The sequence below is a fragment of the Plecotus auritus genome (assembly GCF_963455305.1).
Source record: "Plecotus auritus genome assembly, chromosome: 2".
In the NCBI taxonomy this organism is placed as follows: domain Eukaryota; kingdom Metazoa; phylum Chordata; class Mammalia; order Chiroptera; family Vespertilionidae; genus Plecotus; species Plecotus auritus.
This window is the reverse complement of record NC_137771.1, coordinates 185,575,154-185,596,552: the sequence shown is the minus strand read 5'-3', so window position 1 is coordinate 185,596,552 and position 21,399 is coordinate 185,575,154. Positions and strand designations below refer to the sequence as shown.

The 21,399-nt window shown below is 41.1% G+C and overlaps 1 protein-coding gene across 4 annotated transcripts in view; it reads left to right on the top strand.

The window, feature by feature from the left end:
* YEATS2 (YEATS domain containing 2) overlaps positions 1-21,399 on the top strand; it is a 98,133-nt gene that overhangs the window by 54,220 nt on the left and 22,514 nt on the right. For 2 of the 4 annotated variants that reach the window (XM_080655342.1, XM_080655343.1), the window contains exons 11-18: positions 2,729-2,968; positions 5,570-5,728; positions 7,620-7,723; positions 9,392-9,499; positions 9,990-10,172; positions 17,627-17,885; positions 18,392-18,553; positions 20,351-20,523. In XM_080655342.1, coding sequence (XP_080511468.1) covers positions 2,729-2,968; positions 5,570-5,728; positions 7,620-7,723; positions 9,392-9,499; positions 9,990-10,172; positions 17,627-17,885; positions 18,392-18,553; positions 20,351-20,523 — 1,388 coding nt within the window. The remainder of the gene's footprint in view (positions 1-2,728; positions 2,969-5,569; positions 5,729-7,619; positions 7,724-9,391; positions 9,500-9,989; positions 10,173-17,626; positions 17,886-18,391; positions 18,554-20,350; positions 20,524-21,399) is intronic. The other 2 variants (XM_080655344.1, XM_080655345.1) reach the window with 2 other exon arrangements.

Below are 21,399 nucleotides of genomic sequence, written 5' to 3'. Positions count from 1 at the left end.
CAGCCTGCGGACTGAAGGGTCCCAGGTTCAATTCTGGTCAAGGGCACATGCCAGGGTTGCAGACTCGATCCCCAGTGGGAGGCGTGCAGGAGGCAGCCGATCAATGATTCTCTCTCATCGATGTTTCTATCTCTCTCTTCCTCTCTGAAATCAATGAAATCAATAAAAATATATTAAAAAAAAAAAAAGTATGACAAAGATAATTTCCCTGTTTTTACCGTAATCAAGGCTTTTCAGTCCAACTTAGGGAACTCTTATCCTCATAATTAAAATCAAGCAGATAAAGTTGCATCAATCTTTTTCATTAATGGAAAAACTACTTCTCATTGACTCAACAAGGGGAAACTGTAAATAGCCATCCTAGAACAGCCCTGTGTTGTGATTATGTCCAACATCATCAATGTCATGGAGCATAGATATATATTTTTTAATTTAATTTTTCCCATCACCATTTATCCCCTCTATGCCCTCTTCCACCTCCACCCCCCCTCACCCCCTGCAGTCACCACACTGTTGTCCATGTCCAAGGGTTCTCATGGAGCATAGATCTTAATGTTTCTTTCCAGCCTGTCGTTGCACTCAATCCCTTTTATTAAATTGCAACTAATTAATTGAGTTACAATTCTTGCATGTAGTAAATATTAATTAAAATACCATGTATTTTAAGCCATTTTATGATTATATATGGTAAATACAGAAATATATTGAATTTTGTCAGTTCTTTAGGTGGAAGAAAATTATGTTCTTTTCTGAGTTAAAAACCATTAAATTTTCATTCCTTGATGATTATAGTAGTTTCTTGTAATTCTGGTCCGGTTCCCAATTATGTGAACAAGAAACTTAAATAATAAATATCTAATCTTACTTAAAATACTAGAGGCCCGATGCATGAAGATTCATGCAAGAATGGGCCTTCCTTCCCCTGGCTGCCGGCACTGCCTTTGCTCCGGCCGGAGCTGCCTTTCTGCCTTGGCTCCGGCCAGGAGCCACCTTTCCGCCTTCCCACGCTGCCCAGAGGCCTGGAGCTACTGGGGGATTGCAGAATGCCTGCGTCATCGCCATGGCAATGCATCCCGCCCCACCCCCGGCCGCTCAGCGCCTGTGTATGCAAATTAACCCTCCATCTTTGTTGGGTTAATTTGCATACTCACTCCTGATTGGCTGGTGGGCGTCGCGAAGGTACGGTCAATTTTGCATCTTTCTCTTTTATTCGTGTAGATAAGATTCATCATCAATGAATGTTTAAGTATTCACTTATATAACTTACATACAAGAAATAAAATTGCCCTAGTCAGTTTGGCTCAGTGGATAGAGCGTCGGCCTGCGGACTCAAGGGTCCCAGGTTCGATTCCGGTCAAGGGCATGTACCTTGGTTGCTGGCACATCCCCAGTAGGAGTTATGCAGGAGGCAGCTGATCGATGTTCCTCTCTCATTGATGTTTCTAACTCTCTATCCCTCTCCCTTCCTTTCTGTAAATCAATAAAATATATTAAAAAAAAAAAAAGAAAAAGAAAATTGACTCTAAATGGTATTAGTTTGTCTCTTAGCCTGCATTTTAATGTGATGTTAATATTTTTGTTCTTTTATAAAATGTCAACTTTATTCCTCTTTAAATTTTAATTACATCTTCTTTATGAGCATTTAATAAGATAGGACATCATTTGATTAAGTGAATCCTTTTGAGTTTTTCCTCCTCTCTAATTTAAACAGGTTTCAATTTGTATAAAAATATAGAACAAAATGAACTTGCGTACTGTTTATAGTTAATATGTTTTCTAATTTTTTAAAGAAACATTTTAACAAAATATGATTCTAGGCATATTCACATTTGTTAAAAAACAAGACAACAGGCCCCAAATGTGGTCACCTATGCCAAGCTCACATTACCAAATTCAAACTTAGAGTTTCAGCCTCTTTCAGAAATGAATGTTAAATCAGTCAATCAGGAATCCCCTAATCAGCACTAGATGGGTAATTGGCCTGATAGACCCCTGCTGTCCCCTAAGAAAGGTGACCTTACCACAGCTGATCTGCTTTTTGCTCAATAACTTCCTTGCTCCTGCTCCCTTCTGCCTCTAAAAGTTTCATTTTGTACGGCTCCTGAGAGCTGCTTTTTCTCTGCTACACTGCTTGATTCATGCATCGTTGAATAAAGCCAGTTAAAGCTTTAAAATGTACTCAATTGAAATTTATTTATTTATTTATTTGTTTATTTAATGCCCTTGACTGGAATCAAACCTGGGACCCTCCAGTCCACAGGCTGATGCTCTATCCCAGCGGTCGGCAAACTGCGGCTCGCGAGCCACATGCGGCTCTTTGGCCCCTTGAGTTTTTAGCAAAGGCCAGCTTAGGAGTACCCTAATTAAGTTAATAACAATGTACCTACCTATATAGTTTAAGTTTAAAAAATTTGGCTCTCAAAAGAAATTTCAGTCGTTGTACTGTTGATATTTGGCTCTGTTGACTAATGAGTTTGCCGACCACTGCTCTATCCACTGAGCCAAACCAGCTAGGGCTGAAATTTATTTTTTAACACACTTCACCCAAAAATGTGTAAAGGGATAATAAATACTGTGGGTTGTATTTATTTTATTACTAGTAAATGGCTTAAATGGTTGTTGAAATGATAAGGGATTTTTATTGTTTCATTCTTTTCCCACAATGGTAAGATTTTATTATTGCAAAGAGATTAACGACTTAATCATTTGCCTGTTTCATTTCAAACAGGATTACCAGCCAATACTGAAACTGAGAGGCATACTACATTTTATTCTTTGCCATCTTCACTGGAACGAACACCCACCAAAATGACAACATCCCAGAAAGTTATGTTTTGTTCTCATGGCAATTCAGCTTTTCAGCCAATAGCATCAAGCTGCAAAATTGTGCCACAGAGTCAGGTTCCTAATCCTGAGTCACCTGGGAAATCCTTCCAGCCTATCACCATGAGCTGCAAGATTGTTTCAGGTATACAGATGATGTGTGTGAAGTTGATGTGTATAAAAATTATTGGAATGACAAAACAAAATACTGGGGTTTAAAAAAAATTTTTTTTTAGTTCTTCTAAAGCAGGGCTTTTGCTTATTTAACAAGTGAGCTAATCACTTGATTAGCAGAACAGAGGTGTCAGGAAGCAAAAACAAAAGTCATCTGTGTGGAAACAATTTTTGAATGAAGCAAGAAATGAAATTCAGAGAGGTCAAATTTTTCTAGAAGCAGCACAGGTAAAATGTTTGCTAGGATTATGGTTGAATTTAAAGTAGGAATTATGGTTTGTGATTCTATATGGAAACCAGAGCAACTAGTAATAAAGTAAATGTAGAGGCCTTTTAGTTTGGAGTTGAAATATCTTTTATACTCTAACTACATGAGAAAAATTACTCATTTCAATTATTATCAGGAAGGTTGAATTTCCATGGCCTTACAACAATTTCACATTTATGTTAGGTAAACTTTTAGTAGGACTATATGTTTTTGGCCGTACCACCTCAGGAAAGACTGAAAGAGAGTCAGTAAAAATACTTAGGCACTGGGAGGTTTCTGTATAATCCTATCTAATAAAAGAATAATATGCAAATCGACCGTACTTCCGCCACACCCACAAGCCACGCCCACCCGCCAATCAGGAGTGAGTATGCAAATTAATCCAACCAAGATGGCTGTGGCCACGGAGCGAGCAAGAGGCTTGGGTTTCCCCGGCAATGGAGGAAGCCAAGCTTCCCACACGCCCTGGCCGGCCATGGACTCCACTCAAGGCTACAAAGTTTCAATTATAGAAGATAAGTAAATCCCAACAAAAATCGCTGTAGCCACGGAGCGAGCAGGAGGCTTGGGTTTCCCTGGCGATGGAGGAAGCCAAGCTTTCCGCCTGCCCTAGCCTCCATTCAAGGCTACAAAGTTTCAATTATAGAAGATAAATAAATCCCAGATACCAGAGCCTCCGTTTGGGTTGCCGGGGGGCGTGGCTGGCCTGCAAATTACCACAGGCCCCTCGCCCAGGCCACCCTACAGCCCAAGATAACCCCCACCCTGATCCGGGACACCCTTCAGGGCAAACCAGCCGGCCCCCACCCATGCACCAGGCCTCTATACTATCTAATAAAATAGTAATATGCAAACTGACCATCACTCCAACACACAAGATGGCTGCCCCCATGTGGGCACAAGATGGCTGCCACAAGATGGCCAGCAGGGGAGGGACCAGGCCTGCAAGGGAGGGCAGTTGGGGGTGATCAAGCCTGCAGGAGAGGGCAGTTAGGGGTGACCAGGCCAGCAGAGGAGGGAAGTTGGGGGCGACCGGGCCTGCATGGAAGGGCAGTTGGGAGGGACCCAGGCCTGCAGGGGAGAGCAGTTGGGAGGGACTAGGCCTGCAGGGGAGGGCAGTTAGGGGTGACCAAGCCTGCAGGAGAGGGCAGTTAGGGGTGACCAGGCCTGCAGGGGAAGGCAGTTAGGGGCAAACAGGCTGGCAGGGGAGCAGGTAGGCATTAATCAGGCTGGCAGGGGAGTGGTTAGGGGGTGATCAGGCTGGCAGGCAGAAGCAGTTAGGGCAATCAGGAAGGCAGGCAGGCGAGCAGTTGGGAGCCAGCAGTCCTGGATTGTGAGAGGAGTCCAAGATTGGAGAGGGTGCAGGCTGGGCTGAGGGACACACAACCCTGTGCATGAATTTTGTGCACCGGGCCTCTTGTACTTAAATGAAGGTGAAGGAGGGAGTCTTTGTTGTTAAAAATAGAAGACTAAGCAGTAATATGATCCAAGTCTTTGAAATTTATGATTAGTAAAGAATGTATAATTTTATCTACCAATTAGAATCACTGTGGAAGTGGCTGCTTCAGAGGTAGATGTTGAATATGTAAATTGGTTTGAAGTTTAGAGAATAATTGAGGAATGACTAATTGGATCACTAGAAGACAATATAAGATGTTTAATGGTATATTGATAACCCTTTGAGCATATTCTGTGGGAACATGAATCTCTCTGGATTGTGGCTGTGACATAGTATTGACAGAGACTTTGCTTTTGGGTGGGTGAATTTCTTATTTTCCTATTGGAAATTAATCCCAAATCAAGACTCCTGGTTCCTAAGTCCAGTTTATCGCTTACTAATTTCCTCCCTAATTTTAGCATCTTCGAATACAACCTGCCTAAGTTGTTAAGAGATTTATTATCCAGGGATTCAACAGTTTCACACTGTTATGTAAAGCGCTGCATTTTGAACTTTAATGTGCCTACAGGGGAACTTGTTAAAATACAGATTTATATTTGGTAGGTCTGGGTAGGACCTCAGAATCCGTTTCTAACAAGCTTCCAGATGATGCAGATGCTAATGCTGCTGGTCACCAGATAAGGCTGTGGAGAGGGAAACACACTAGTCCCTGGCCTCAGCTACACCGAGGCTGCTGCTACTGCCGCTGCTCAGTACCTGAAATAGACATTCTCATTCACTTTTCCTGATTTGTCACCTTTGTCCTGGCATCCCTGTCCTTCTTTCATTATCTTCCAGCATCTTCTTAGATGGGTTGAATATATCTATTTTGTTTAGTTTATTTTTTCTCTTTTTAATTAATAAAGGTTCCCCCATATCAACGCCAAGTCCATCACCATTGCCTCGAACCCCAACTTCCACTCCAGTCCATGTGAAGCAAGGCACTGCCAGCTCTGTTATTAGTAACCCTTATGTTATCATGGACAAGCCAGGGCAGGTTATTGGAGCCACCACTCCCACTACAGGTGTGTGTTTGATCAATATTTATGTGATCCAAAAGATTTGATCTTTTTTAAAGATGAAATCCTAGTGTCACTTAATAGCCATATAATGGGAAAATGAAATCTCCATCCATAACAAGAGGAGGGAATACATGAGTAACACTAGTGCTGTTTTTCTGAGGGAGATTTACTCTTTTTTATAAAAGTTGTATTTTAAAAAATATACATTTTTATTGATTTCAGAGAGAGGAAGGGAGAGGAGAGAAACATCAATGATGAGAGAGAATCATTGATCGGCTGACTCCTGCACAACCCCCACTGAGGATCAAGCCCGCAACCTGGGCATGTGCCCTGACCAGGAATCGAACCGTGACTTCCTGGTTCCTAGGTCGATGCTCAATCACTGAGCCACGCCAACCAGGCAAAAGTTGTATTTTTAAGAATTGACTTACATTTTCTCTTTAGTTTCTAGATTAAAAGTGAGCTATAATTAATTTAAAAAGAGAGAGAGAGTTGATTTTATTTCATTTGGAAGACATTCTTTTAGGGCCTGCAAGCAATGTGGTTATTTCCAAATTAAGCTTTAATTCAAGAATAACTTTGTGAGCAATATACTAGTATATTTCACCCCAGTCAAATAAAAAAGTCATCTTTACTTTTCTGTGAATAAGATAAATTTTGCGTCTGGGAGGAAAATTGTACCTTACCATTATAAAAAGAAAACACTAATAGGAAGAATGAGACAGATTTGGATTCACCATATTTGTCATATAATCTTATGTAACTACAGACTGCTCTTCAGGTGTTGTTTTTTTTTAAGTACTTTCACTAACATTAGTTTAATTGAAGGTAATAAATAGAATATTTAAACACATGCTCCTAAGTGTAAACATTCCTGTAGTTTTCACTTCTAATTAAGAGAAATGGTAAAAAGAGAAATGAAATAAGAGAGATGATTGTAAGGTAATGAAACCTTTCTTTCCCAAATATTTTAACATGTGAATGTGTGTTGGGCCATTTCAGGTAGGTTTTGGAAAAGTTGGTTCCTTTAACAGTGACTGTAATTGTGGAACTCCTTTAAAAAAATGCTGCTTTCAGAAATTACCTAAGACCCTTTTGAATATACTTAGGGATGCCAAATATGTGTGCTTTGAGGATACTTAGTTTTAGCAATCAGCCAAACGTCTTTGCAGACAAGTTTGGTAAATGGGTAGGTGACCAAATACCATTTTGGGTCTTGAATTTTTTTTTTAATATATTTTTATTGATTTCAGAGAGGAAGGAGAGAGAGAGAGAAACATCAATGATCAGAATCATGATTGGCTGCTTCCCACACGCCCCACACTGGAGATCAAGCCCACAACCCAAGCATGTGCCCTGACCGGGAATCGAACTGTGACATCCTGGTTGATAGGTCAATGCTCAACCACTGAGCCACACCAGCCAGGCTTGACTTATTTTTGGCTGTAGATAATGTGAGTGATTTTTATCAGACCCTAAATCAGTTGTACAAATGGAGTATAAAATGTTTAATGTTGGCTGGATTTCCAAATAGGTATTCCTTCTAGTGAAACTACTTTGAAGGAGCTAGCATTCACTTGAATGTATACATTTTGGCACATTGTTAAATAACCAATTCCATTATGTTATAGTATGTTTTTATACAGTAAAACTACTTACTTTATTTATTCTACACATTCTTATTAGCTTGTCCCTTTTCAGGATGGTGAAGTGGTCACCTTTGTAGGATGAATCCTTAAGTGTTTCTTCTATAACAGTTTCAGGGTTGTAGGTTTTCAACCCTTAAACATGAAAACCAAATAGTGGGGAAAAGGGAAGGGTGGTGGAAAATGCTTTAAAATTCCATTTTGCAAATTTTGTTTTGTTTATACTTTTAAATCTGCCTTGCTTACAGGAAGTCCTACAAACAAGCTCTCTACTGCCTCTCAAGCCTCCCAAGGAACAGGTTCCCCTATTCCTAAAATTCATGGAAGTAGTTTTGTAACATCTACAGTCAAGGTAACCTTCTATTACATTATTGCACTTCGCTAGTTTTAAAGACAGTGTGTTCGAGTTCAGTAATTTGTTAGTTGATATTGCAAACTTCATGAAGTAAAACCTTCAGGCTAATAAGTATCTTGAAGATCATCTTACTCCAGACTTCTTTACCTTTCCTTGATCTTTTCCTTGTGTAGAAAATGTTTCTCAACACTTATGTCAATTGGTTACCCGGTATCTATTTGAAAACTTACTATAGTGAGGCAGCCTATATTTTGGGTGGAGGGGGGCAGCTTTGTTATAAATTTTTTTCCTATAAAAATATTTATCTGGCAAAACATTATTTTTCCCTATATTTGCACCAAAAAGGAGTAAATATATTTCCTTTTCCACATGTCAGCCATTTGGTTACCTGAAAATAATTCCTCTTTCCAAAATTTATTGTTTTATTTTTCAGGGAATAAGTACTTTGAAATTTGGAATTCCATTCAGATCAAAGTGCTAGCTATCTGTTCACTGTTTGGCAAAGACAATGCTTGTTGTTTGGTTAAGTTATTCAATTTATTTGTCATTGTCATGGCTGTCTAAAGGCTGGAGTTTTGAGGTATAAACTCCTGTGTGAGAATTGCCAAGAATTCAGAGATCATCTCTTACATGACTGTGTGCTAACATTGCATTTCTTATACTTAGGCACTTAATGGTGATGATATTGAATAGTTTCCTGGTCCAAGGCAAGGTTTTTCTCTAAATTCAGTGTAATGTGTGAGCACTGTGTTTATACAGATGTCTAAATTGTAATAATTTTGTTTCTTGCCCCTAACATTTATTTATGACAAATTGACTCTGAGATTTGCATTTTGTATTTGAGAATTGGAGACGACAGTATTTTAAATGTTGACTTTTGCTGTCTTTACAGTTGCTATTTGTTTAAGTTCTTTTTGTTGTTTAGTTTTTTAAATGTTTATTGAAAAATTTCCCTGTGTCCTGGGTATTTATTCTGAGTACAGACAACAAGTCAAGTATTATAAAAACAATATGCTCAAACACTGACTGCCTGTTTCATTCATGTATTTAGTGCCTAGGCTCTAGTGATAGGAAAGAAAAAAAACATAGTGCCTGTCCTTTACTAGTTTACCATTTGGCAGGAGACTAGACTCGGAAACCAGTGAGTTGACCAAATAGGAGAGGTAGTGTGATAGGCATCTTCTGGCATACAGGGGGGCACAGATGAGTGGCTTCCTGCCAATTACTAGTCTTGCTTTGCATTTGGTTTCCTTTTTTAATATATTTTTATTGATTTCAGAGAGGAAGGGAGAGGGAGAAAGAGAGAGAAACATCAATGATGAGAGTATCATTGATCCGCTGCCTCCTGCATGCTCCCCACTGGGGATTGAGCCCACAACCCGGGCATGTGCCCTGACCGGGATTCGAACCTTGACCTCCTGATTTATAGGTCAATGCTCAACCACTGAGCCACACCAGCCAGGCGCATGTAGTTTCTAAAATAATATTAAAATGCAGATGTTGAGGCTTAGAAGACCCCAAAGAGTTTTGGGCTTTTTGTTTTGGTTTGGTTTTGGTTGTTTATAGTGCTAGGGAATGTTACAGATTTATATTAAATATGACTATAAAGTATCTAAAGTCACTCGTTTTATCTTAATTGTACAATATGTATTTTTACATTCACAGCAGGAGGATTCTTTGTTTGCATCTATGCCACCTCTTTGCCCAATTGGGAGTCACCCTAAGGTTCAAAGCCCCAAACCTATAACTGGAGGACTTGGAGCTTTCACAAAAGTGAGTATTTTTTCAGGGATCATCCTGCAAGTCAGTATGGTCTTACATAGTCTTTTTTGTGGCATGTTGGAGTTGGTTGACACTACCTCAGAACATGTAACTTTTTAATCAGCCTCAGTTCTAAGCCAGATGCTCTTTTGGAGACATGCTTCCATTTATTCAGTGGCGTCCACAGGGCAGCCCTTGGAGCCCAGGGAGATGACCACTGGAGAGAGCACAGAGTGTTTCTCTGCGCTGCCAGTGTGCCAGTATCTAAAACAAACGCGTAGGTTGAGTTTGTAGATACACAGGATCAAGTCCAGATCCTGCTTTGTCCCTTTAATAGCTGTTATGGGCTTCCTTTAAGCCGTGTTTTTAGTCTTTTGGTGGAGCCATTCTTTATAGACCAGGCTTCATTAATTTATTCATTCCTATGAACAGAATAGATTCAGGTATTAGTAGCTCTTTTCTTGGGATGTTTATTCAGTATCATTATCATGTTTGTTGCAAGGTAATCATCAAACAGGAACCTGGCGAAGCCTCTCACGTGCCCACAACTGGAGCTGTCAGCCAGTCACCACTCCCCCAGTATGTGACTGTGAAAGGGGGTCACATGATAGCTGTGTCCCCTCAAAAACAGGTCATAGCTGCTGGAGAAGGGACTGCTCAGTCACCAAAGATTCAGCCCTCCAAGGTTTGTGTTGGGTAGGGATGGGGAGGTAACAAGTATGGCCATTCTTTGCCTAAATAATTGAAATAAGTGCTGAAAAGATATAGGTGACAGGGTTGCTGATCCCGGAAAAGCCTGTAGATGAAAGCCCCACTGAAAAAAGCAAGTTAGTCGACATGCAATCCATCTGCTCTTTAACCATTGACCAGAGCAGGCATGTCTTATAGAGGGTCCTGGAACAGTCAGAGGCACAGGGCACAATGTTATCTCTGCCAGTGAGGGTGATTGACTTCCTGAGCACAGCTTTCCACATGATTCAGTCTAAAGTGGGTAACTGACAGGACCAAGGTCTACTGTTTTACTGACTTTCTGATAGGAGAGTACCGTAGTTTATACCTCTGATGTCCATGCTGTGTGATCTGTTTAATAATTCTTGGCTCTTTGGAGAGTTTCTTTTCTTTATAATTTGGAGGTGTGGGGAATTATGTGTTGGGAGAACTGTAAAATTGCACATAGATCTGTGTTTTATAGCTAATAAGTGACAGGATTTGAACCCAGGTCTGCTGACTCCAAGACTCCTCATTCCAGAACTAATTAAGATTTGCGAGACATAACCTAAACATGCTTTTAGAACATCCAGAGTTAAATTATCTCACTTTTAGGGCAGATATATTCTAAAGCTCTTGAGAACATTATGTGAAGTGTTTGCTTTTCAACTTGAGAGCCAGCCTGTCTAGGGAGAGAGAATTGTTTTAGAGGAATACTTTAAAGTAGAAAAAGGTTTTAGATATTTTGGTTAGACTACATAGCTACAGATGGATCCAGGTAAAAACCACGCAAAGATTTTAGAACCACTTATAAAACATCTGCAAGTACACCCTGGTTATTGCTGAAGTGCATTTGTAGAAACTGCTGGAAAACGGAAGGGTAAACCAAATGGTGTTTTACCTTCTCTACAACTTCGGCACAATAAAAACACAGCATATCATATTCATGAAAGTAGAGAGAGGTACTGCTTTTGACATGAAAAGGGAATGGAATTAGTGGGTTCATGTGGGAGTTAAGCAGTATAGATAGCAAAAAAAGCGTATACAGAATCTTGCTGACTTGCAAAGGTCTGTAAAGGGCGCGGGAAAGGCAGAAATAGAAACATTGCATCAAAGTGATATATTTATAACAATACAGAATAAAGGGTGTCTGCCTTGTAAAACTAAAAGGAAATTGGGAATATAGAGAAGGTTTTAAGCCAAAATGTTGTATTGTTTAAAAAAAAACCACGCAAAGCTAATTTGTGGTTATTGTGTCCTACTTAAGAGCCTTCCTTGTGGTGTCCATAGACAGCTGTGTGTAGAGTTCCCCCCAGTAGAATATCAGACTTACGCATTCTCAGTTATTTTAGAACAAAGGAGGAGCTGTTATCCTGTGAGTGCTATGCTCCTAGTGGATAAGCTTGTCTACGAAAAACTGCCCTCCTGTGACCAACTTAGGATACCACATTTTATTTGGCTCTGGGAGAGATTGTGTCATATCCTGGAAATTTTGAAGCAATTGAATGTAAGGATAGAGATTGGCACATGGAGGGAAAAGCAAGTCAGATGCATGGAATTTGGGGGAAGAAATTAAAATAGGTCCAATATGTATGTATTATTTTCTTTAAGAACTTGGCTTTCTTTAGGAACATGAAAATAGATTATGTATAATTTAATTTATGCAATAGGTTATTATATTTGATATATTTAAGAAATGTGAAGACTTGTCTTAGGAAAAAAGTTCAACTGCTGTAACCCAAGATATCCAAAACTCAAAGACTTAAGTAAGTTTATTTCTCTCATACATAAAAGACAGTGGGCAGTTCTGTGTTGATTCCACAATCATCAAGAATCTAGACTTCTGTTTAGTTGCTTTGTCATTCTCAAAATTTTATTTTCATCTTAAGAACTAAGAGAGCTACTTCATCTCAAGCTACCGTATTCACATTCCTGGCCAGCTTGGAGAGAGAAGAGAAGGGTGGAGGGGAGAAGCATAACCCAAAGGTTGCACTTACCACTTCTGTTCATGTGCCTTTAGCCAGAAATCAGATGACCAAACCTACTTGTGTGGGGGCTGGGAGATATAGTCAGTATTCTATGGGACTGTATCCCTAGCTGAAAATTGGGGCCTCTATGAGAGAAACGAAGGAATATTGAGGTTCAACTGGCAGTTTCTGCTATACACCAAAAATATTTTTCTGCTATTAATAAACTTTTTTTTTTATGATGCACAGAAAGCTTTTTGATTAGTAAGAAGAGTTTTTATATCTCCACATCTCTAGGGGGAATGACTTGCCCAACTCCGTTGCCTGCAGAATGAGGCTGGTAGTCAGAATAAAGAGATTTGGGTAATCCTAAGGGATTGGTTCAACCACGCCAGGATAGCTGGGATAATTTCTCTTCATTATAGGTTAACTTGCTTTTTTAAAAATTGGTTCTTTAATTCTTTTGTTTCTTCCTTCTTTCCTTCCCTCCTCTCTAAACTTACATAAAAGTGGAGAAACTATTATAATGAATCCCATGTGCCCATTATCCAGTTTCAACAATTATCAAAATGTTTGCTAACCTTCTGGAATATTCTAAAGCAGACATCAGATGTTACATACTTTAATTTCTCTTTGACTAACAATCTAGGGTCCTCTGCCCTGGACAAATGCTGAAGACATTGACAAATGCTTGTCCTGTGGCTCTTTTCTCTCCATTGAGTCTCGTGGGGTTTCATGGATTACCTTTCTTTAGTTAATGAGTGCCAGGTTAGCTTGGCATTTCATAAACTTATTCTCATTTATGCCTCGGAATCTTAAGAGGTAAATATTATAGATGAGGTGTCTAAAGCTAAAGCTCAAAAAGGTTAAATAACTTAACCCAGTTACTGACTGATGAAAGAAAACTGGGAAACAGGTCTGTTTAGAAAAACTTGTACTCTTTCCTCTATATTATACTGTGGTTCATGTCAATTGATTAGGGGACCATTTTCTGTTTGTTTTGTTAATTCTCACCTGAGGATATTTTTCCATTAATTTTTAGAGAGAGTGGAAGGGAGGGGTAGAGACAGAGAGAGAAAACATTGATGTGAGAAAAACACATTGATTGGCTGCCTCCCACACATGCCCCAGCCAAGGCTGGAGATGGAGCCTGAAACCGAAGTGCATGACCTTGACTGGAATCGAACCCTGGGTCCTTTAGTCCGAGGGCCAACACTCTATCCACTGAGCCAAACTGGCTAGGGAGGGACCATTTTCTTTACATCAGTCATATTATCCAAGCACATGGCAAGTGCATTTCTCTATATTTACATTCTTTGAAAAGAAACCATGTATGATTTAGTAATTATTTAACTTAAATATTCCATTCACCAGTTGTATTTGGTTTATCATTTTGTCCCACCTCTTAAGTAATACTATTTTTTAATTTAGAAAGATTCTAGCCCTAGTTGGCTTGGCTCAATGGATAGAGCGTCGGCCTGCGGACTGAAGGGTCTCAGGTTCGATTCCAGCCAAGGGCACATGCCTGGGTTGCGGGCTCGATCCCCAGTAGGGGGCGTGTAGGAGGCAGCCAATCAATGGTTCTCTCTCATCATTGATGTTTCTCTCTCTCTCTCCCTCTCCCTTCCTCTCTAAAATCAATAAAATATATTTTTTTAAAAAAGAAAGATTCTAAGAATCTTTAGAATTCTTTAAAATAGAGAATAATATAGTCATTACTCACATATCCTCCTCCCTAAATTAACATGTTCATATTTAATTTAAATCATTTTTCTTCAAATAAAACATGATTAATAAAGATGAAGTTCACTTTGTTCTTTCCAAAACCAACCAACACTATCATGAAATTGAATGTGTAGTTCTTCAGTCCACACTTTTATTATGTAAACACATAGCTATAAATAACATGTAATGTTTGTGTATTGGAAGATTTACATAAAAGATACGGTTGACCCTTGAACAAATAGGTTTGAACTACACAGGTCCACTTCCTCAGATTTTTTTCAAGAAAAACCTGTACTGTTTGATCTGTGGTTGGGAGTCCACAGATACAGAGGGCTAACTATATCCTTTGAGCTACACTATTTTATATAGGGGACTTGAGCATCCGTGGATTTTGGTATCTGCAGGGGTTCCTGAAACCAGCCCCTATGAAGGATACCTGATGCAGTTAAGTTTTGGGGGAGACAAAAGTTATACTTGGATTTTTTTAATGTGGGGATATCGGTATCCCAAACGCCTATGGTCAGGGGCCAACTATATTCTTAAAAGTAAAATTGCTACAACATGTTTTTTGTGAATTCTCAGTTTTATTAGATAGTAGAGGCCCGGTGCACGAAATTTGTGCATGGGGGTGTGTGTCCCTCAGCCCAGCCTACACCCTCTCCAATCTGGGACCCCTGGATATCTGACTGCCTGTTTAAGCCTGATCCTACCTGGATCGGGCCTAAACGGGCAGTCGGATATCCCTCTACAATCCAGGACTGCTGGCTCCCAACTGCTCGCCTGCCTGCCTTCCTGATTGCCCCTAACTGCTTCTGCCTGCCAGCCTGATCACCCCCTAACCACTCCCCTGCCATCCTGATTGATGACTAACTGCTCCCCTGCCAGCCTGTTTGCCCCTAACTGCCCTCCCCTGCAGACCTGGTCACCCCTAACTGCCCTCCCCTGCAGGCCTAGTCACCCCTAACTGCCCTCCCCTGCAGGCCTGGTCACCCCTAACTGCTCTCCCCTGCAGGCCTGGGTTCCCCCCAACTGCCCTTCCATGCAGGCCCAGTCGCCCCCAACTTCCCTCCTCTGCCGGCCTCGTCACCCCCAACTGCCCTCTCCTGCAGGCCTGGTTTCTCCCAACTGCCCTCCCCTGCTGGCCTGATCACCCACAACTGCCCTCCCTTGCAGATGTGGTCCCTCCCAACTGTCCTCCCCTGCTGGCCATCTTGTGGTGGCTATCTTGTGTCTACATGGGGGCAGTCATCTTTGACCACATGGTGGCAGCCATCTTGTGTGTTGGAGTGATGGTCAATTTGCATATTATTCTTTTATTAGATAGGATTAGATAGGATAGAGGCTTGGTGCACAGGTGGGGGCCAGCTGGTTTGCCCTGAAGGGTGTCCTGGATCAGGGTGGGGGTTCCCTTGGGGTGTGGAGCAGCCTGGGTGAGGGGCCTATGGTGGTTTGCAGGCTGGCCACGCCCCCCGGCGACCCAAGCGGAGGCCCTGGTATCTGGGATTTATTTATCTTCTATAATTGAAACTGTAGCCTTGAGCGGAGCCAAGCCTCCTGCTCTCTGTGGCCGCAGCCATTTTTGTTGGGATTTATTTATCTTCTATAATTGAAACTTTGTAGCCTTAAGCGGAGGCCAAGGCAGGCCGAAAGCTTGGCTTCCTCCATTGCCGGGGAAACCCAAGCCTCCTGCTCTCTCCGAGGCTGCAGCCATCTTGGTTGGGCTAATTTGCATACTTGCTCCTGATTGGCTGGTGGGCGTGGCTTCGTGGGTGTAGTGGAGGCACGGTCAATTTGCATATTACTCTTTTATTATATAGGATGCCAGTTCCTCTCTGAGTGGCAGATATACTTAAGTACAGATATACTTAAGCAATGAACAAAAGCTCCTGTTTCTTCATATCCTCCAGCCAATTCTTGGTGTTATCAGACTTAAAATTTTCCCCTCCAATCTGATGGGGAAAGTACTTTCTACTTTCTTTTTTGCCTTTTGAAGGTAGATCATTTGCCATTCTTGTAAAAATGTTTTCATCTAGATTCTGGTGAAGAAGGTCTTTTTATGAAATAAATTGTTTCTTCTAATTGAGCATCCTACTATTTTGTCTTAAAAGAGCTCTGTAGTATTTTCTCACTTTGAAAGAGTTCACTCTATAGTATTTTCAGAACCAGATATTTCTAATGTTCATAATTTGGGTACTGGGGTCTTTTTTTAAAAAGTCATTTAAATATTCTTTTAGTTTACACTTTTCCATTTCTAACCAAGTGTCTACCTTTAGGAAAGATTAGAAGTATATAGAACAGCCTTGGGCAAACTACGGCCCGCGGGCCGGATCCGGCTGTTCTATCCGGTTCTCTTGCTCTCCCCTCCGCTCCTTTACTTTGAATTTATATTAGTTCACACAAACACTCCATCCATGCTTTTGTTCCGGCCCTCCGGTCCAGTTTAAGAACCCATTGTGGCCCTCGAGTCAAAAAGTTTGCCCACCCCTGATATAGAAAGAGATGGCTTCTTAAAAATCAGTTGCAAGGGAAAAAATAAGTTGGAAGAGGTGACATCATTGTTAGGAAGGAGTTCTAGAGATAAAGAAATAGTTTCAGAGAGAGGTAATATAGAAGGGGTTACAGAAGAGGTGATATTTGCCCTAGCCAATTTGGTTCAATGGATAAAGCATTGGCCTGCAGACCAAAGGGTCCCAGGTTCAGTTCCGGTCAAGGGCACATGCCCAGGTAGCAGGCTTGATCCCCAGTAGGGAGCATGGAGGAGACAACTGATCAGTGATTCTCTCTCATTATTGATGTTTCTATCTCTCTCTTCCTTTCCCTTCCTCTCTGAAAACAATAAAAATGTATTTATATATATATGGTTATTTAAAAAAATGAAGAGATGATATTTAGCCCTAACAGTTTTGGCTCAGTGGATAGAGCGTCTGCCTGCGGACGGAAGGGTCCCAGGTTCGATTCTGGTCAAGGGCATGTACCTTGGTTGCGGGCACATCCCCAGCAGGGGGTGTGCAGGAGGTGGCTGATCGATGTTTCTCTCTTATCGATGTTTCTAACTCTCTATCCCTCTCCCTTCCTCTCTGTAAAAAATCAATAAAATATATTTTTTTAAAAAAAGAGATGATATTTACATTTTCATAGTGGGGTTTATAGTCCATATATGAGAATGTTTATTGCACAGTTTTTCGTAATGTAAAGTTTAAAATTACCTAAATATCCGTGCAGTTATGAAATATTTATATACGTTATGATAAATCAGTTCTATTATATTATTACTTGGTTATCTAAAAATGTATTTAAAAAACAACTGGTAAAGGCTTGTGATATGATAAAGAATTAGAAATTACAGAATTATTTGTGTGATCCTAATCTGATTTAAAATGAATATTAAAAAGAATTAGAATTAAATTCACTAAAAATTTTGAGAGGGTTTTTTTTCTGAATGAGTAGGATTTTTTCTTACACATCTGAATTTTCTATGAAAACACATATTTGTATAATTAAAACAAGTAATAGTAGCTGGGGTTAAGAGAAAAATTATAACCTCTTATTGTAAAAATTTCCAAATTGTAAGAAATATTGCTGTTCGCATCTATCATAGGTTGCCTTCCTACATTGGATTAGACCCAAGTACTGTATCTAGGACTGTGCTTTGTTCTTTGCTAGCACACAGTGACTGTTCTAAGTGTTCTCGAAGGACTTTAAGAAGAAGCACTGCTGGACTTTCCTCTGTTTTCAACAGGTTGTTGGGGTGCCAGTTGGGTCTACTTTACCTTCAACAGTGAAACAGGCAGTGGCAATCAGTGGTGGCCAAATCCTCGTGGCCAAGGCCAGCTCTTCCGTCGCCAAAGCAGTTGGTCCAAAGCAAGTTGTGACCCAAGGAGTTGCCAAAGCAATTGTGAGTGGAGGTGGAGGAACCATTGTCGCTCAGCCAGTGCAAACATTAACCAAGGCCCAGGTCACTGCTGCTGGTCCCCAGAAGAGTGGATCCCAGGGTTCAGGTAACTAATACTGTTTGGGGGTACTCAGCAGCAGTGCCTACCAAAAAGTTCTTGCTAGTGATTTTATTTGGTATTTGGTTCTGTCTAGAAAACCTAGTAAGGTGTGTGTGTGTGTGTGTGTGTGTGTGTGTTAGCAGTAATAATAAAAATACAGCTTGTTTCTTATGATACTGCTTTTAGGTTTGAAGAATAATTTTCATTTGTCCTCATTTCCACTTTGGGTTGTATTTCATACTTAAAACTTTGTTCAGTCATTGCAGCGTTTTGAGATATTAAACATTTGAATGTGTTCTAGGCTTTGATGTGTGGTTTCTGTGAAGGCATGCTATTTAAGAATATCTGCCTTTAAAGCATTGTGTATCTGAGAAACAAACTTTAGAGTTTACTTTTTTAATCGCTTTTTAATAAGTATTTTATTATTCTGTGTTTTAATTTTAGAGATGGCATTGCCCTAGTTCCATTTTATCTTACTGTCTTTCTTCTCTTTTTCTTCTTTATCATTTTAGTAATGGCAACATTGCAGCTACCAGCCACTAACTTGGCCAACTTGGCAAATTTGCCACCTGGCACTAAACTTTACCTTACAACAAACAGCAAGAACCCTTCAGGAAAAGGAAAACTGCTGCTCATCCCTCAAGGAGCCATCCTGCGAGCCACCAACAGTGCTAGTTAGTCCATCATTAACTCGTTTGGTTCTTGGGTCTCTGGGTATGTTCATCTCATCCACCTGAGGCTCAGTTTTTACCTGTTTCAGGAAGCATTTCCATAGCTTTGGTGGCATAATGGTAGTATTTGCCCAAATGCACTTAAAACATTAAGTGCATAATTTAACTAGAATTAGCTTTAAGTAATCATAGTCTTAAGAGGTGGCACTATTATTTTGGGTTTATCTACTCAGAGTTTGGGATCAGGGACGGATTACACTGAAGAGAGATGGCTCTTGAGGCTGTGCTGGGAGAAAGCTGTCTGTGTGAACTGTAAATGAAGAAAGGTCTTCCTTTCAGAGGTAACTGACAACAAGTGATACCTGGGGAGAAGTTCTATACTTCCAGTAGCTGGAACCTATTTCTCTTTTAAAGGAGACAGGAATAGGACTTGGATCAAGAGTCTCCACTTGCCATTGTTCAGATATGCTTTGTAAGTGTGCTAGGTTTGGAGATGGAAAGAGAAGTACTGGCTCAGCCTAAATGTATGTCTTAAAGCCCCAAGGAATTAAGTGGTTTATGAGACTTACGTAAACTGCTTTGACATACAGAGAAAAACACTTTGAGTAGTGTTGTAAAGGGAAAGGTAAAAGGAATTATTTTCCTCTGAATCAGAAGTACAATTGGTACAGCAATCAAGTTTATTAGAAATTAACCACTCCTGCCAAAGTGGATAGAGCGTCGGCCTGCAGACTCAAGGGTCCCGGGTTCGATTCCAGTCAAGGGCATGTACATTGGTTGCGGGCCCATCCCCAGTTGGGAGGTGTGCAGGAGGCAGCTGATCGATGTTTCTCTCTCATCGATGTTTCTGGCTCTCTATCCCTCTCCCTTCCTCTCTGTAAAATATCAATAAAATATATTTAAAAAAAAAAAAAAAAAAGAAATTAGCCACTCCTGCCAAAATGCTAATCACCATTTTGTTTATTGACTCTAATGGGTGATTTCCAGTCTCTTACCCTGGTGTTTTTTTCTTCATACTAATTTTTTTCTTCATTCCAGAATTCATCAGTTACTTAGATTTAATTAATGTACAGTATGTTACCCAAAGGGAAGCAAAAAGGGTCCATGGGCTTTAAAGTGGAATTTGAAGAGCTAAAAAGAATGGGACCCTGGAGTCATCATAAATATGAAGAAAGTCATAATTTTTTCCAGGGGGGTGGAAAGAGAGAGTACTGTAAAATCACACTAAATTCTAGCAGTTCCACTGAAAATGAATCAGATGCCTAAAAGTTTGGAAGCATGTCAGTGAGTACCTTGAAGGGCTGATTAAAATCAATCAGTGGTTGAGCATCGACCCATGAACCAGGAGGTTACAGTTAGATTTCTAATCCAGGCACATGCTCAGGTTGCTGGCTCAATTCCCTGTAGGGGCCGTGCAGGAGACAGCCAATCGATGATTCTCATCATTGATGTTTCTATCTCTCCCTTTCTTTCTGAAATCAACAAAAATATTTTTTTAAAAAATAGTTGGTTAGAAAATGTCAGTATCAGACTTTCTCATGAACTTCCACTACTAAGTCAAAACAGTTGTCAAAGGTAAGTTCTTCATTGTACTCAGAGCTGAACTAATCAACTCATGCAGTTGAAAGTAAACAGATGTCACTCTTCAACTCTAGGAAGTTCTCTCTCTTGTCAGAGAAAGAAGAAGAATAGGAAAGGGAGGGAATGGTGCTGTAAAGGAAATATCTCTGGGCTCACCTGTTTTTCTGTTAAGCTTCTTGATACTTTTTATGATGTTGCTGTCATTCGTTGTATTTGCAGACCTGCAGTCCGGCTCAGCTGCCAGTAGTGCTGGTGGTGCTGGAGGCAGTGGCAGTGGAGGTGGCAGCAGTGGAGGAGGGGGAGGAACAGGAGGAGCCCAAAGCCCCGCTGGGCCTGGAGGGATATCCCAGCACCTGACCTACACATCTTACATTCTCAAGCAAACTCCTCAGGTCTGCTCATTATGACTGGTGTCTGTTAAATCATTCCGTTATTTAAGAACTGATTTTAGCTATACTGGATTTACCATTACAGCTCTGGGATTAGGAGTCAAAAACTGACATTTTTAGCTGTTATAAATCTATATTGTCTATACTAATAAAAGGGTAATATTCAAATTGGTCAGGACGCCCTCACAGTAACGACTAAACAGCAGGCTGCGTGGGGTGACAAGGCCAGCAGGGGGGTTAGTGAAGGATGACCAAACGACTGAACAGCAGGCTGCGTGGGGTGACCAGGCCGGCAGGGGGGTTAGTGAGGGACAACCAAACAACTGAACAGGCTGCATGGGGTGACCAGGCCGGCCAGGGGCAGTTGGGGGCAACCAGGCTGGGGGGGGGGGGGGGCAGTTGGGGGCAGCTAGGTCGGCAGGGGGGGGCAGTGAGGGGCAATCAGGCTGCCAGGCAGTGGTGGTTAGGGGTGATCAGGCTGGCAGGTGAGCAGTTAGGAGCCAGTGGTCCCAGATTGTGAGGTCCCTGGGATCGGGCCTAAACTGGCAGTCGAACATCCCCTAAGGGGTCCCGGATTAGAGAGGGTGCAGGCTGGGCTGAAGGGACCCCCCCCCCCCCCACGCACGAATTTTGTGCACTGGGCCTCTAGTCCTCCTATATAATAAAAAGCTAATAAGTAAATTGTCCCCTCGGGAGTTCGACTGCTCGCTATGACATGTGCTGACCACCAGGGGGGTGGCACGGAATGAAGGAAGGCCCCGGCCAGCAGCTGGCAGTTGGAGGAAGGAAGGCCCCAATTGGCCATGATCACCGGCCAGGCCTAGGGACCCTACCCATGAACGAATTTCTGCACTGGGCCTCTAGTTTGTTATAAATGTT